This window comes from Scyliorhinus canicula, chromosome 5 (assembly GCF_902713615.1).
Source record: "Scyliorhinus canicula chromosome 5, sScyCan1.1, whole genome shotgun sequence".
In the NCBI taxonomy this organism is placed as follows: domain Eukaryota; kingdom Metazoa; phylum Chordata; class Chondrichthyes; order Carcharhiniformes; family Scyliorhinidae; genus Scyliorhinus; species Scyliorhinus canicula.
The window spans coordinates 112,191,059-112,205,296 of NC_052150.1; the positions used below are offsets into that span (position 1 = coordinate 112,191,059).

The following is a 14,238-nucleotide window of genomic DNA, read 5'->3' on the forward strand; positions in this document are numbered from 1 at the left end:
TGCCCTCTCTTAGCTCTCCTAATCCCTTTCTTCAGTTCCCTCCTGGCTATCTTGTATCCCTCCAGCGCCCTGTCTGAACCTTGTTTCTTCAGCCTTACATAAGTCTCCTTCTTCCTCTTAACAAGACATTCAACCTCTCTCGTCAACCATGGTTCCCTCACTCGACCATCTCTTCCCTGCCTGACAGGGACATACATATCAAAGACACGCAGTACCTGTTCCTTGAACAAGTTCCACATTTCACTTGTGTCCTTCCCTGACAGCCTATGTTCCCAACTTCTGCACTTCAATTCTTGTCTGACAGCATTGTATTTACCCTTCTCCCAATTATAAACCTTGCCATGTTGCTCGCACCTACCCCTCTCCATTACTAAAGTGAAAGTCACAGAATTGTGGTCACTACCTCCAAAATGCTCCCCCACTAACAAATCTATCACCTGCCCTGGTTCATTACCAAGTACTAAATCCAATATGGCCTCCCCTCTGGTCGGACAATCTACATACTGTGTTAGAAAAGCTTCCTGGACACACTGCACAAACACTACCCCATCCAAACTATTTGATCTAAAGAGTTTCCACTCAATGTTTGGGAAGTTGAAGTCGCCCATGACTACTACCCTGTGACTTCTGCACCTGTTCCTCCACATCTCCACTGCTATTGGGGGGCCTATAGAAAACTCCCAACAAGGTGACTGCTCCTTTCCTATTTCTAACTTCAACCCATATTACCTCAGTAGGCAGATCCCCCTCGAACTGCCTTTCTGCAGCTGTTATACTATCTCTAATTAACAATGCCACCCCCCCACCTCTTTTACCATCCTCCCTAATCTTGTTGAAACATCTATAACCAGGGACCTCCAACAACCATTTCTGCCCCTCTTCTATCCAAGTTTCCGTGATGGCCACAACATCGTAGTCCCAAGTACAGATCCATGCCTTAAGTTCACCCACCTTATTCCTGATGCTTCTTGCATTAAAGTATACACACTTCAACCCATCTCCTTGCCTGCAAGTACTCTCCTTTGTCATTGTTACCTTCCCCACTGCATCACTACGTGCTTTGGCGTCCTGACCATCGTCTACCTTAGTTGCTGGACTACAGATCCGGTTCCCATTCCCCTGCCAAATTAGTTTAAACCCTCCCGAAGAGTACTAGAAAACCTCCCTCCCAGGATATTGGTGCCCCTCTGGTTCAGATGCAACCCGTCCTGCTTGTACACGTCCCACCTTCCCCAGAATGCGCTCCAATTATCCAAATACCTGAAGCCCTCCCTCCTACACCATTCCTGCAGCCACGTGTTCAACTGCACTCTCTCCCTATTCCTAGCCTCGCTATCACGTGGCACCGGCAACAAACCAGAGATGACAACTCTGTCTGTCCTGGCCTTTAACTTCCAGCCTAACTCCCTAAACTTGTTTATTACCTCCACACCCTTTTTCCTACCTACATCGTTGGTACCAATGTGCACCACGACTTCTGGCTGCTCACCCTCCCCCTTCAGGATCCTGAAGACACGATCAGAGACATCCCTGGCCCTGGCACCCGGGAGGCAACATACCTTTCGGGAGTCTCGCTCGCGACCACAGAATCTCCTATCTATTCCCCTAACCATTGAATCTCCTATTACTATTGCTTTTCTATGCTCCCCCCTTCCCTTCTGATCCCCAGAGCCAGACTCAGTGCCAGAGACCTGGCCGCTGGGGCCTTCCCCCGGTAGGTCATCCCCCCCAACAGCATCCAAAACGGTATACTTGTTTTGAAGGGGAACGGCCACGAGGGATCCCTGCACTGTCTGCCTGTTAGTTTTCTTTCCCCTGACTGTAACCCAGCTACTCTTGTCCAGTACCTTTGGTGTGGCTACCTCCCTGTAACTCTTCTCTATGACCCCCTCTGCCTCCCGGATGATCCGAAGTTCATCCAGCTCCAGTACCTTAACACGGTCTCTGAGGAGCTGGAGTTGGGTGCACTTCCCGCAGGTATAGTCAGCGGGGACACCAGTGGTATCCCTCACCACCCACATCCTACAGGAGGAGCATGCAACTGCCTTAGCCTCCATCCCCTCTTACTTTACAGAATTAGCTGCCCCTTGGACCAACTGGACCTCTGCCCTCCGACTCTACTTCCAGTCAGTTGTACTCTAAACTCCTGGCTCCCTTCACGCTCTTTGATAAATATAGGAAATGAAATGTCAGGAGCACCTTACTCCCTCCTTACCTAACTCCCTCAGTCACCAAACTCTCACTGTAGCACTCAAATGCCACAAGCTCAGCACTCCAGTGCAAACAAAGATCCAGCATTTACTCTAGTTCAGGTGTAGGTCTGCCTTTATCTCTCAACTTCCAAGCAGCAACAATTTACACAAGACCCGAAGGTGTTTTGACCAAACATCAACCAGTTTTGCCTACTGGTTATGCCCTAACTGAATTCATAGAAATATACTTAAAACAAAGTACCTCACTGAGCTCCACCCATCTCCACAGCAATGTGACACACAAGGTCTGTTTCCAGGTAGAATTTCAAACGAACTACCTTTTAATTTCAAAGTTTCCCTTCATTCTGCAAAATCACACTAATAACGTCTCCTTTACTGGAAAGCGGAAAGCATTTGACTCCAGTTCTTTAGCTAAGTAAGCTCACCTGCTATTTATGATCCTTACCCAGTAAACACAAGTTACCTTTTTGAATGTCATTATCTTAATTCTGTATGGTTTGCCAGATCTAGATGTTTACCAGGGACTTTTTAGACTGAACTTACATTTAAAATTAAGTTTCTAAAACTAAAAAGCTACAACTCCACAACATTGGCACTATGACGGTAGGCAATTACGTAACAATATTTAAACAAAGGCAAAAAAGATTGTCTTCATTTTGTCCTTTATCTCAGGGCAAGGAAGAAATAAATTCCCCAGTAGCTTACACAGTTTTCCCCATCATTCTGGAGATCTTTAAGGCTTAAACTAAAATACTGCAAAGTGTCTGAAAGTAAAAATAGATAAAATTTATTCAGCACATTGTTACATTACAGTGACTACATTTCAGAAGTATTCCACTGCCTGTAAAGCAGGCAATGCTTGGGGAGAGCCCAAAGTCGTAAAAGGCATGACATAGATGCAAACTCTTTCTTCCATCTTGGATTGGATTTGTTTATTGTCATGTGTACCGAGGTACAATGTAAAATATTTTCCTGCAAGCAGCTCATTTAGTACATGAAAATAAAATAAAAAGAAAATACATAATAGGGCAACACAAGATACACAATGTAAATACATAGACACCGGCATCTTTCTAGTATAATCCAAATTAATTTTCTAACCATAAAAGCTTTTGGTTTACCCCGCTTGAACAAGTTTCTTCATGGACCTGGTGTACTTTTATTATCCCCATGGGGGAATCATAAAAACAAAATAACCAAATCTACTAAACGAGCCATAGGTGAGAAACTACAAACACGATTCCGCTTTTTGTAACTTTTACTTTAACTTTAAGCAGAATCTACGTAAATTAAACATGAATTAACAGGCAAACTACGGTTGGTACAAACTATAAATTACACAAATGCAATCTCTCAAACGTTTCAACTTGGCCTTCAGAATGTACAATTTTGCTTCTCTCATTCAATGGGTTTGGTCAAGTCACCTGCAAAGGTAGCTCCACTCCATCTGAGTTTCCCGGAGACAGTGGTCACCCAAATGACACACTCCTGCAGAACCACCTTACTTGGGCTCACGACAATCTTGATGGCACAGATTCGTCAGTTACTCCTTTTATTAAATAACCTTATTAAACAATCTGGTTGGCTCCAGCAAAACTGAAGGACAGCAAAAGAATTGTCCAATTCACATCACTGTTCTAACTCTGTTGTCACCCGCTTGTCCTTCTAAGACTGTAACTGCTCTCCTTTCTTCTTTATAGCAATTAATTTTTTTCTGTCTTGTGCCTGGTCACACAGCCCTTTTGTATCTTAACATCTTTCCTTTGGTACTGCTTTCAGGAAAGTGCCACCAGGTCACATGGACCAGTATTTCCTATTACCCAAGAATAGATCTCAATACAATTGATGCAATCTTAAAAGTACATTTTAAACTCTCTGTTTAAAAAAACACAGATTTTCACAAAATTGGGGAAGCGGTGGCATAGTGGTATTGTCACTGGACGAGTAATCCAGAGACCCAGAGTACTGCTCTGGGGTCTCTGGTTCAAATCCCACCACTGCAGATGGTGACGAGACACAGAAGTGAAACCATAAAACCATTTCCAGTCTTGAAACTAGTACTTTAATTGATGGAATCAGTAGCTAAAGAAGCTTGTGTAGCACGGAGACTTTGAGAAAACAGGAATTTGAGCGATAACAGTTGTGATCATAGTTATGTTGTAAGTTGCCAGTGAAATAGCGCACAGATGGTGATATTAAATCAGCTATTAGATATTAGTGTTTAGCACTGCTGCCTCACAGTGCCAGAGACCCAGGTTCAATTCCGACCTTGGGTGACTCAGTGTGTGGAGTTTGCACATTCTTCCTGTATCTGCGTGGATTTCCACCACGTGCTCCGGTTTCCTCCCACAGTCCAAAGAAGTGTAGGTTAGGTGGCCATTATAAATTGATAATAGGGTGGAGAATTGGGTCTGGGTAGGGTGTTCTTTCAGAGGGCCGGTGCAGACACGATGGGCCAAATGGCCTCCTTCTGTACTGTGGAGATTCTGTGATATTACAGACAAACAGCAATGTAATTGCCCCCTCAAGGACAATTAGGGATGGGCAATAAATGACACAGCCTGCGACCTCCTTGTCCCATGAACAAGTTTTTTAAAATTACAAATTTTCCTTCTTTGCACTGCTTCCAGGTCAAAAATCATCACACTTTCTCCTTGTTGACAGTTTACCATCTGCTGAGGACTCATGTTGCACTCGAACAGATTCTGAAGGTTGTGGGTTCAGTCCAGAAAGCAGAGTACAAATTATTGAAGTAGTACTGAGAAGGTTAGGTGGGGTTACTGGGTTACGGGGATAGGGTGGAGTTGTGGGCTTAAATAGGATGCTCTTTCCAAGGGCCAGTGCAGACTCAATGGGCCGAATGGCCTCCTTCTGCAGTGTGAATTCTATGATGTTATGAAATGCTGCACAGATGGAGGGAGGTGCTTTCTTTTGGATAAGATGTTAAATTGAAGCCCATCAGACATAAAAGATTCTACAGCAAAATTCAAAGAAGCAGGGGAGCTCTGTCAGTTTTCTTGCCAATATTTATGCCTCTACCAATATCAGTCAACCAAATAGTTGGTCAGCACCTCATTGCTGATCATGGGACTTTGCTTTACACATATTGGCTGCTGTGTTTCCCAACATTGAAACAGTAACTCTATTTCAAAAGTACTTAATTGATTATAAAGTGTTTTGGGAGGGCCTGAGGTCATGAATATAAATCTATGTCCTGCCTTTCAATAAACAATGAAATAAATCAAATTATCTCTGATATTGGGACAGATTATAAAGAATTTTGATCTGCTTTGTATCTGTCAATGCAATATCGAAGAGTAACAATGCTAATTTACTGGTGACAAAAATAGAGAAATTATCTATTCTATTCTGGAATTTTGAAATGTGTGAAAATTCTAAGTATTGATATTCAAAGAGATTTGGGTGCTCTTGTGCAAGGAACACAAAAAGGTAGCATGCAGATACAACAAACAATTAGAGTGGCAAATGGCATGTTGGTCTTTGATACATGGGGATTGGAATAAAGAATAAACAGGTTTTGCTGGAGTTGTACAGGGTCTTGGTGAGACCACATCTGGAGTAGTGTGCGCAGTTTTGGTCTCCACATTTAATACCGGACATACTTACATTGGAGGCTATACAGCAAAAGTTCCTGGGATGTGGGTATTGTCCTATGATGAGGGGCTAAGTAAATTGAGCATATATTCTCTTCAGCTTAGAAGAATGAGGGGTAACTGCATTGAATCTGAAGGGGCTTGATAGGGTTAGCGGCGAGAGATCGTTTCAGTTGGTCAGGGAGTCTAAAACATGGACGCACAATCTCTGGATAAGAGGCTGATCATTATATAAAGGGTTGTGAATCTTTGGAATTCTCTACCTCACAGGATTGTGGATGTTCCAGTTGAATGCATTTAAGACTGGATTGGTAGACTTTTGGTCTCACAAGGAATGAAGGGATATAGGGAGCGGGTGGGAAAAGGGAGTTGAGGTCCAAGAACAGCCATGATCATATTGAATGATAGAGCAGGCTGAATGAGTCTTGTGGTCTACTCCTGTTCCTATTTCTTGCATTCAGAAGTGCTGATGTCCCTTGCCTGATCACAGCAATAAAACAAATCATTATTGAACATTTGCCATGCCAATTAATAGACAAAAAATAAACTGGAAACACGATTTTATCAGCAAAAGAACTGCCATTAATATGTTAAGATGCTATTCTACCTGTTCTCGTTTGAAACGGATGGGGAGCCAGGATTGCTTACGTGTAAAGTAGTTTCTCAGCCTCCAAAAATCTCTCAACAACTACCTAATGCTACATATTTCTGTATTTAGAATTCATGTCAACAAGGTTGGATAGATTAGGACGTTTTTCCATGGAGCGAAGGAGGCTTAGGGATGATCTTATAGAGATCTATAAAATAATGAGGGGCATAGATAAGGTAAATAGTCAACATCTTTTCCCATCCTATGTATCACAGTCAGTTGCTGTCCAGAGATGAGACCTCTTAAAACTGAATAGCTAGGACAGCACTAGAATAGTTCTACGTAAGTTGGTTTATTAAAAATGAACAAAAGAACAAAGACAATTACAGCACAGGAACAGGCCCTTTGGCCCTCCCAGCCTGCGCCGATCCAGATCCAGATCCTTTATCTAAACCCGTTGCCTATTTTCCAAGGATCTACTTCTCTCTGTTCCCCACCCATTCATATATCTGTCCAGGTGCATCTTAAATGATGCTATCGTGCCCGCCTCTACCACCTCCGCTGGCAAAGCGTTCCAGGCACCCACCACCCTCTGCGTAAATAACTTTCCACGCACATCTCCCTTAAACTTTCCCCCTCTCACCTTGAAATCGTGACCCCTTGTAATTGACACCCCCACTCTTGGAATTAAGGATTGAGATTAATCATATAAAGTATACCTAATCATTATTAACCATTAAACCTGTATTTTTAGGACATAGCAGTAATATGCATTTAAACTCTTGATATAAGCATTGGTCACAGTGCATGATAGGATTTAAGCTAGCTAACTTGCCCATGTTTTTGAGACAAACGGGATTGTGAGATCAGCAAATAACATAGTCAACTCGGTAAACAGTTCTTATCGGTGCCCCAATATCCTGTCTCAAACAATCCATGGAGTAAAAAGGAAACCAGCTTTGGCATCCTGCCCTGGATGAACGATGATGTGGACAGAAACTGACTGCAATACACTGGATGGGAATGTCAGAAAAACAACTTTAGAATGGACACAAGATCCTGGTAAACTGGTGACAGGATGGGGTTAAATCATGAACTGATCACAAGTCATAATTTTGCTTACAGTAAATTTTACTGGATAATATAGAAGTGACAGCTAAGCCATGTTAAGCTAAGCCATAACTATAAGAGAGGAATCCCGCGTAAAATCTGGCCTTGGAAACCCTCCTACAGGGGTGACCATCAATATCAACTGCAGCTGGTTGTTAAGTAGAAATTGGTGATACCCAAGCATTACCAACTATTTTTGCTCACGGATTACAGACTGATAGCAATAATAATCTGTAATTTACGAATATCACGTTAAAAATGATGGGCGGTGGGAGAACTATCACGACAACATATACCAATGTATTGTGAATTGTGCCTAAACCTAGAGTGTAACAAATTAACAATCCCTTAAATCAGTGAGTGGGACCAGAGTTTGGTGAACCAAATTAGCCACAAGCACCGATGTTTTCTTTCAGATCTGTGCCAAATAAATTGACTCTCAACATCCATTTTTATTCCTTTACTTCATAATGATTATGTTTCCATAAAATATAGCTTTGTCCCCCTCACCAATTGCATTTTCTAAATAAAAGTTAAATAGTCTGCAGCTCAATCTATTCCCAGAATTGCCTCCATTTTAGTTTTAAGTTAGCCATCAAATAGTGTTCTATAGGCACGGTGGCCTGTGAAAAATGTTTGACCCCTGCTCATTGCCCCAACAGTAACAGTAGTGGTAAGCAATGACTTATGTCCCATTGGCTGCACACTTACACATATGCGCACTATATTTCCCTACTCCACCAAAAAGCTTTGGCTTTAAAAGCTTTTTTCAGGGCAGCACGGTGGGGCAGTGGTTAGCACTGCTGCCTCACGGCGCCGAGGTCCCAGGTTCGATCTGGCCCTGGCTCACTGTCCGTGTGAAGTTTGCACATTCTCCCTGTGTTTGGTGGGTTTCGCCCCCACAACCCAAAAGATGTGCAAGGTAGGTGGATTGGCCATGTTAAATTGCTCCTTAATTTTAAAAAAATAAAAGCTTCACCACCCCCCCCCCCCCACCCCAGTTTGTTGATTTCAGCACATCTGTCCAAATAGTCTCTTTAGAGTTGCTAAAGAAAATGTAGAAAAAATTACTTCTAATTTTAATAAAAGCTCAAAATTTCAGGTTAATTTTATTCCATATCCTTTAGTCAAATTCTCTCACCTCTGGTCCATAACAGCCATTAGCAAGTGATTAGGATCTTGGCAATTGGAAAACAAGTCATGTTCAAACATGAGCATTTGGCTTCTCAGCCTGGATGAAAAAACTCCCCAAACTAAAACGCTAATAACTGATGATTTGCAAGTTATTTCATCGCTATTTGTGGGACCTTGCTATACGTTAACTGGTGCACCATACTTCAAAACTGATTGGGTGTAAAACACTACATAAATACTTGGTCTTTCTACTCGGTTTCATATTTGAAACAAAGATGGGGAATCAACTGTTCCACTTCAGGCATGAAGTAGAATCTGGAAGATTTGACACAAGTTCTGCCTTGATGCGATCATGTTGTATTGTTTATGTGATGCAAAATTTTGAATTAACAGATTACCTGATCAATGCAGAGTTAACTGACGTCAGTCTAGGCTGCAGTCTTGTTCTGCTATTCAATAACCTCCCTCAGAAAACTGTGTGGACTTTAATGGAAGAATTCGCTATGGCCATGTTGCGTTCATAAATATAAAAGATAGTCACAAATATATCCAGGGAGGGATTCAGGAAAAACGAATTTACCCAGAGAGGATGAGAATGAGGAATTTGCTACCACTTGGGAGTAGTGCAGATGAATCACATAAATGCATTTAAGAAGCTAGACAAACACGAGGGACAAAAGAATAAGAGGCTATGTTGCTAGCAAAAATGAAACAAGATGGGGGGAGATTTGTGCAGAGCAGATGAACTGACATGGACTGGTCAGCCCAATGGCCTGTAAATTCTATGCAATTCTAAGTAATAAATTGCATTTTAAACAAATTCAACAATCATTTATTTTCTCCCTACCTTAGATGGCCTGACTTTGCGTCTGTCATTCTTTTGTTAGTACATAAAAGCGATCTTGAGCTACCACTTTTAAATTTAAACTTTCCAGTTTGTGGGAAAGTTTTTTCAGGCTGTGGGAAGGAGCTCACTACATTCTAATTCGGGACTTTTGAAAAAATACATTTAAGTATAAAACAGCAATCTACAAAACATTAGGTGTTCAATAGGTCTACCCTACAAAAGACATCTAAAAGCAGAAAAAGGATACGGACAAACTTTAATTTCCTATTAATTGCAGTAAAACAAGGATCAAAAGCTGTTACAATCACTCATTTTAAACTGAGTTCTTAGAACCATGGGATTCCTACAGTGCAGGAGACCGTTCGGCCCATCGAGTCTGCACTGACCCTGTGAGAGAGCACCATACCTAGGCCCACTCTCCACTCTATCCCCATAATTCCATTAGCCCAGCACATCTTTGGACACGACAGAGCAATTTAGCAAGGCCAATCCGCCTAACATGCACATCTTTGGACTGTGGGAGGAAACCGGAGCACCCGGAGGAAACCCACGGAGACACAGGAAGAAAGTGCAAATTCCACGCAGTCACCCAAGGCCGGGATTGAACCCGGGTTCCTGATGCTGTTAAACAGCAGTGCGAACCACTATGCTGCCTTTAATATCCACCTTAATTGTAAAAATAGAAGGCACAACTAGAAGAGTAAAATATGTCTGGAAAATATGGGGCAAAATCTGATGTATTCCTATTATATTAACAGCTACTTCACAAGAGTTATGTGCCTTGAAAATTGTTGCACTGTTGCTGACCGGAGATAATTGTGCTATACAGCTTTCCAGTTTCAAAACTTCTAATCATGTAATTTTTTTCTAACATAAAAGCATTTTGCATGTACCTTTTTTAATAGAACATAGAACTGTACAGCACAGTACAGGCCCTTCGGCCCACGATGTTGTGCCGAACTAGTCTGAAACTAAGATCAAATCAACCTACTCCCAATCATTCGACTGCACTCCATATGCCTATCCAATAACCGCTTGAAAGTTCTTGAAGTGGAAACAGTTCTGTATGATATGGTCAAATATAACTGATTAATCACAGTACCTCATAATTCGTATTCTGTGTCAGAATAAAGCCATCACTTGTGCCTTCTGTCTTGGCAGCTTTTTGACTGGAAGGTCTGTTTTTTCTTTGAATTCTCTTATCTTCTTCACTGGCGCTGCTGCTGTCTTGCTCATCATCAGGATTTCCATCTTCACTGTCACTGATATCATCATCCTCACCACCACCTTCTTCACCATCGTCGTTACTTACACTTTTTCCTTTCTTCTTTCCACTACAAGGTCGCCAGTCATTATCATCTTCACTATCATAATCATCAAAACCATTCAACTCTTCCACTGATATCATATCCAGCATTGTTCTCTTTTTACGCAAATTCCATTTCTTCTGTCCATCGTTTGATTCATCTGGCTCAGCATCACCCACCATTTCTTTAGTTTTCTTCTTACTGGTTTTGTTTTCAGTTTCCTCCTTAGTATCCAGATCAGGTTCTTCTGGCTGATCGTCCTTGCATTCAACTTCCATCTTTCCATCAGAAGTATCTTTTTTATCCTGTTCAGAGTCCACTTCACTGCCATTTTGTCCTCCCTCACTTTCTGAACCTTCTTCACTGTCCTTACCAGCACTCTCGCCGCTCCCATCAGAATCTGTTACAAAAGTAATATTAACTTTTAAAGTATTTTTAACTGACTAAGATGATTAACATATAATTTACAAATGTTACATTAAAAAGCCTTTATCTGATGGTACATTTTGAGTATAATGTCTGTTTGATCTGAATTTTCCAAATTTAACAATCAGCACAATCCAGTTTGGTGTCAGTGTAAGATGGTCCACCAGTGGGGATTTTATTAAAACCCTCTGGAAGGGTTAGAAATCATCACAAGAACAGAGATCCAATGAAGAGGTTGATTCTGAAGTCAGTGTATACATTTAGCAGTGCAAAGTTGTCACGCTCCATTGATCACAGGAGTGTTAGCTATGCTTTGTTCTTAAAGTATTTAATTTGATCAATGCCCCATGGTGATGAAATGGGATAATGTAATATAGCAGTGAGCATCATCTTAATAATAATCTTTATTAGTGTCACAAGCAGGCTTACATGATCACTGCAATGAAGTTACTGTGAAAACTCCCTAGTCGCCACACTAACGGCGCCTGTTCAGGTACACTGTCAGGGAATGCAGAATGTCCAATTCACCTAACAAGCACATCTTTCGGGACTTGTGGGAGGAAACTGAAGTTCCCGGAGGAACCCAAACAGACTCGGGAAGAACGTGTAGACTCCGCACAGACAGTGACCTAAGCGGGGATTGAACCCAGGTCCCTGGCGCTGTGAAGCAACAGTGCCAACCACTGTTCCATCATGCTGCATAAATCTATATAGTTCAAAGAGAAAATTGTAGCTCTTAATAGCATACTCTAGTTCAGTTTACAATTGGAACTTTTGGCAAGGAAGACCTTGCATTACAATGTACAATTTTAAACAAATGTTTTAAGACATATAAATTTACGAATTAAGAATAGTAAGCCAATTGGCCCCTCGAGCCATGAATGAGATCATGGCTGATCCAATCGTGACCTCCAGTCCATATTCCCACCTACCCCCTTGCTTATCAAGAATCCATCTACTTCTGCCTTAAATTTTTCAAAGCCACTGCTTCCACCACTTTTTAAGGAAGACTTCCAAAGACGCACGACACTATGGGAAAACAAATTCCCCTCAGCTCTGTCCTAAATGGATGACCTCTTATTTTTAAACGGTAACAAAGATACTAATTTAGTGTCCGTGTTTTATGGTTCTGTGACCATTGGGAACACGCTTACATCTCTCCAAGTTCATTTTCTGTCATTATAAACACTCAAAGATATACTTTGATTCCGTCAAAGTCTGAGATGTAGTGACCCTCATGCTAAATCACCACCAGTCAGCTCTCAAAGGGGAGAGTAGCCCATGGTTCTCTGGCACTGTGGCATAATTTACATTTACTGCTATCTGGTTTAGCACAGTGAGCTAAACAGCTGGCTAGTAATGCAGAACAAGCCCAGCAGCGTGGTTCAATTCCTGTACCGGTCTCCCCGAACAGGTGCCGGAATGTGGCAACTAGGGGCTATTCACAGTTATTCACTGAAGCCTACTGGTAACAATAAGCAATTATTATATTATATTATTGTTGGAAGTAGCTTTGTATCTGAACTTGTGACAAGACACAAGCAAGTTCAGCATTGGTACACAATAAAATAGATTGCGAACATGCATCATCCTGGGTTTACATAGACATTATGGGATACTCATGAAGTGCACACCACCACCAATGAAACAATGCCTCAATAAGGAAAGTCCACACTTTCAGGAGGGAAAATAAATGCTTTACAGTGCAGATCAAAATTCCACAAAATAAACGCTTACAAACAGTACTTACCAGAAGCATCTCCCACTTCAAAATCACTGTCATCTGAGCTGTCATAATCTAATGCTTCCAAGAGGGATGTTGCTAGTGTCTTCACCTGCCTCTTCTTTGGACCACGCTCAACTATGGAAATTGAGATCAAGATCTATTCAGTAAATACAACATCTACAGATGCCCCCAATTCCTAGAGTTAACCAAAATAACTAATATCTAAACTTTTCTTAAATTTCTTCAACTCAAAACAAGTACATTTTATTTTCCCTTCTCCCCTCATCAGTCTGATCAACTGAACACAGCTTAATCCACTTGCATTATACCAGAATTAGCAAATTATGAGAACTGAGAAATTGAATCCAATAAATATCTAGAATTAGAAGTCTAATGATCACCACGTAAACCATTGAAAATTGTCGAACCCCAGCTGGTACACTATGTCCTTTAGGGAAAGAAATCTGCCATCCTTACCTGGTCTTCCAGATCCACTCTTAAATGCCCTCAGAAATGGCCTAAGCAAGCCACTCAGTTGCAGCAAACCTCTACAAAGTCAATGAAAAAGAAAGAAACCGGACAGACCTAGGCACTGGAATCGACAACAGCAAACCCAACCCTGTCGGCCCTGCAAAGTCCTCCTTACTAACATCTGGGTGCCTGTGCCAAAATTGGGAAAGCAGTCTCACAAACCAGTCAAGCAACACCCTGACATAGTCATACCTTACAGATAATGTCCCAGACACCTCCTGCTGATTATCACGTATAATTCACCATCAGCTGATGAAGCAGTACTCCTCCATGTTGAACACCATGTGGTGGAAGCACAGAGGGTGTCAAAGGCACAGTCTGTACTCTGGATAGGGGACTTCAATGGCCATCACCAAGAGTGGCTTGGCACCGATTAACTCTTGACTCAGTACTACTGATCGAGTTGGCCGAGTCCTAAAGGACATTACTGGGTCTGCAACTGGTGGTGAGGGAAAAACATGCTAGATTTCATCCGCACCAACCTGCCTGCTGCAGATGCATCGGCAGGAATGACCACCGCACAGCCCTTGTGGAGATGAATTCCCATGTTCACACTGAGGATACCATCCATCGTGTTGTATGGTACTACCATCATGCTAAATGGGATAGATTCTGAACTAAAGACTAGGCAACTATGAAGCTCTGTGGGCCATTAGGGGGTAGCACGGTAGCACAGTGGTTAGCACGGTCGCTTCTTAGCTCCAGGGTCCCAGGTTCGTTTCCCGGCTTGGGTCACTGTCC

The 14,238-nt window shown here is 42.0% G+C and overlaps 1 protein-coding gene across 1 annotated transcript in view; it reads right to left on the reverse strand.

The window, feature by feature from the left end:
- Positions 1-14,238, reverse strand: part of phf14 (PHD finger protein 14) — a 303,809-nt gene that overhangs the window by 255,966 nt on the left and 33,605 nt on the right. The window contains 2 exon segments of the mRNA XM_038796438.1: positions 10,610-11,214; positions 12,991-13,101. Of these exon segments, the coding sequence (XP_038652366.1) occupies positions 10,610-11,214; positions 12,991-13,101 (716 nt within the window).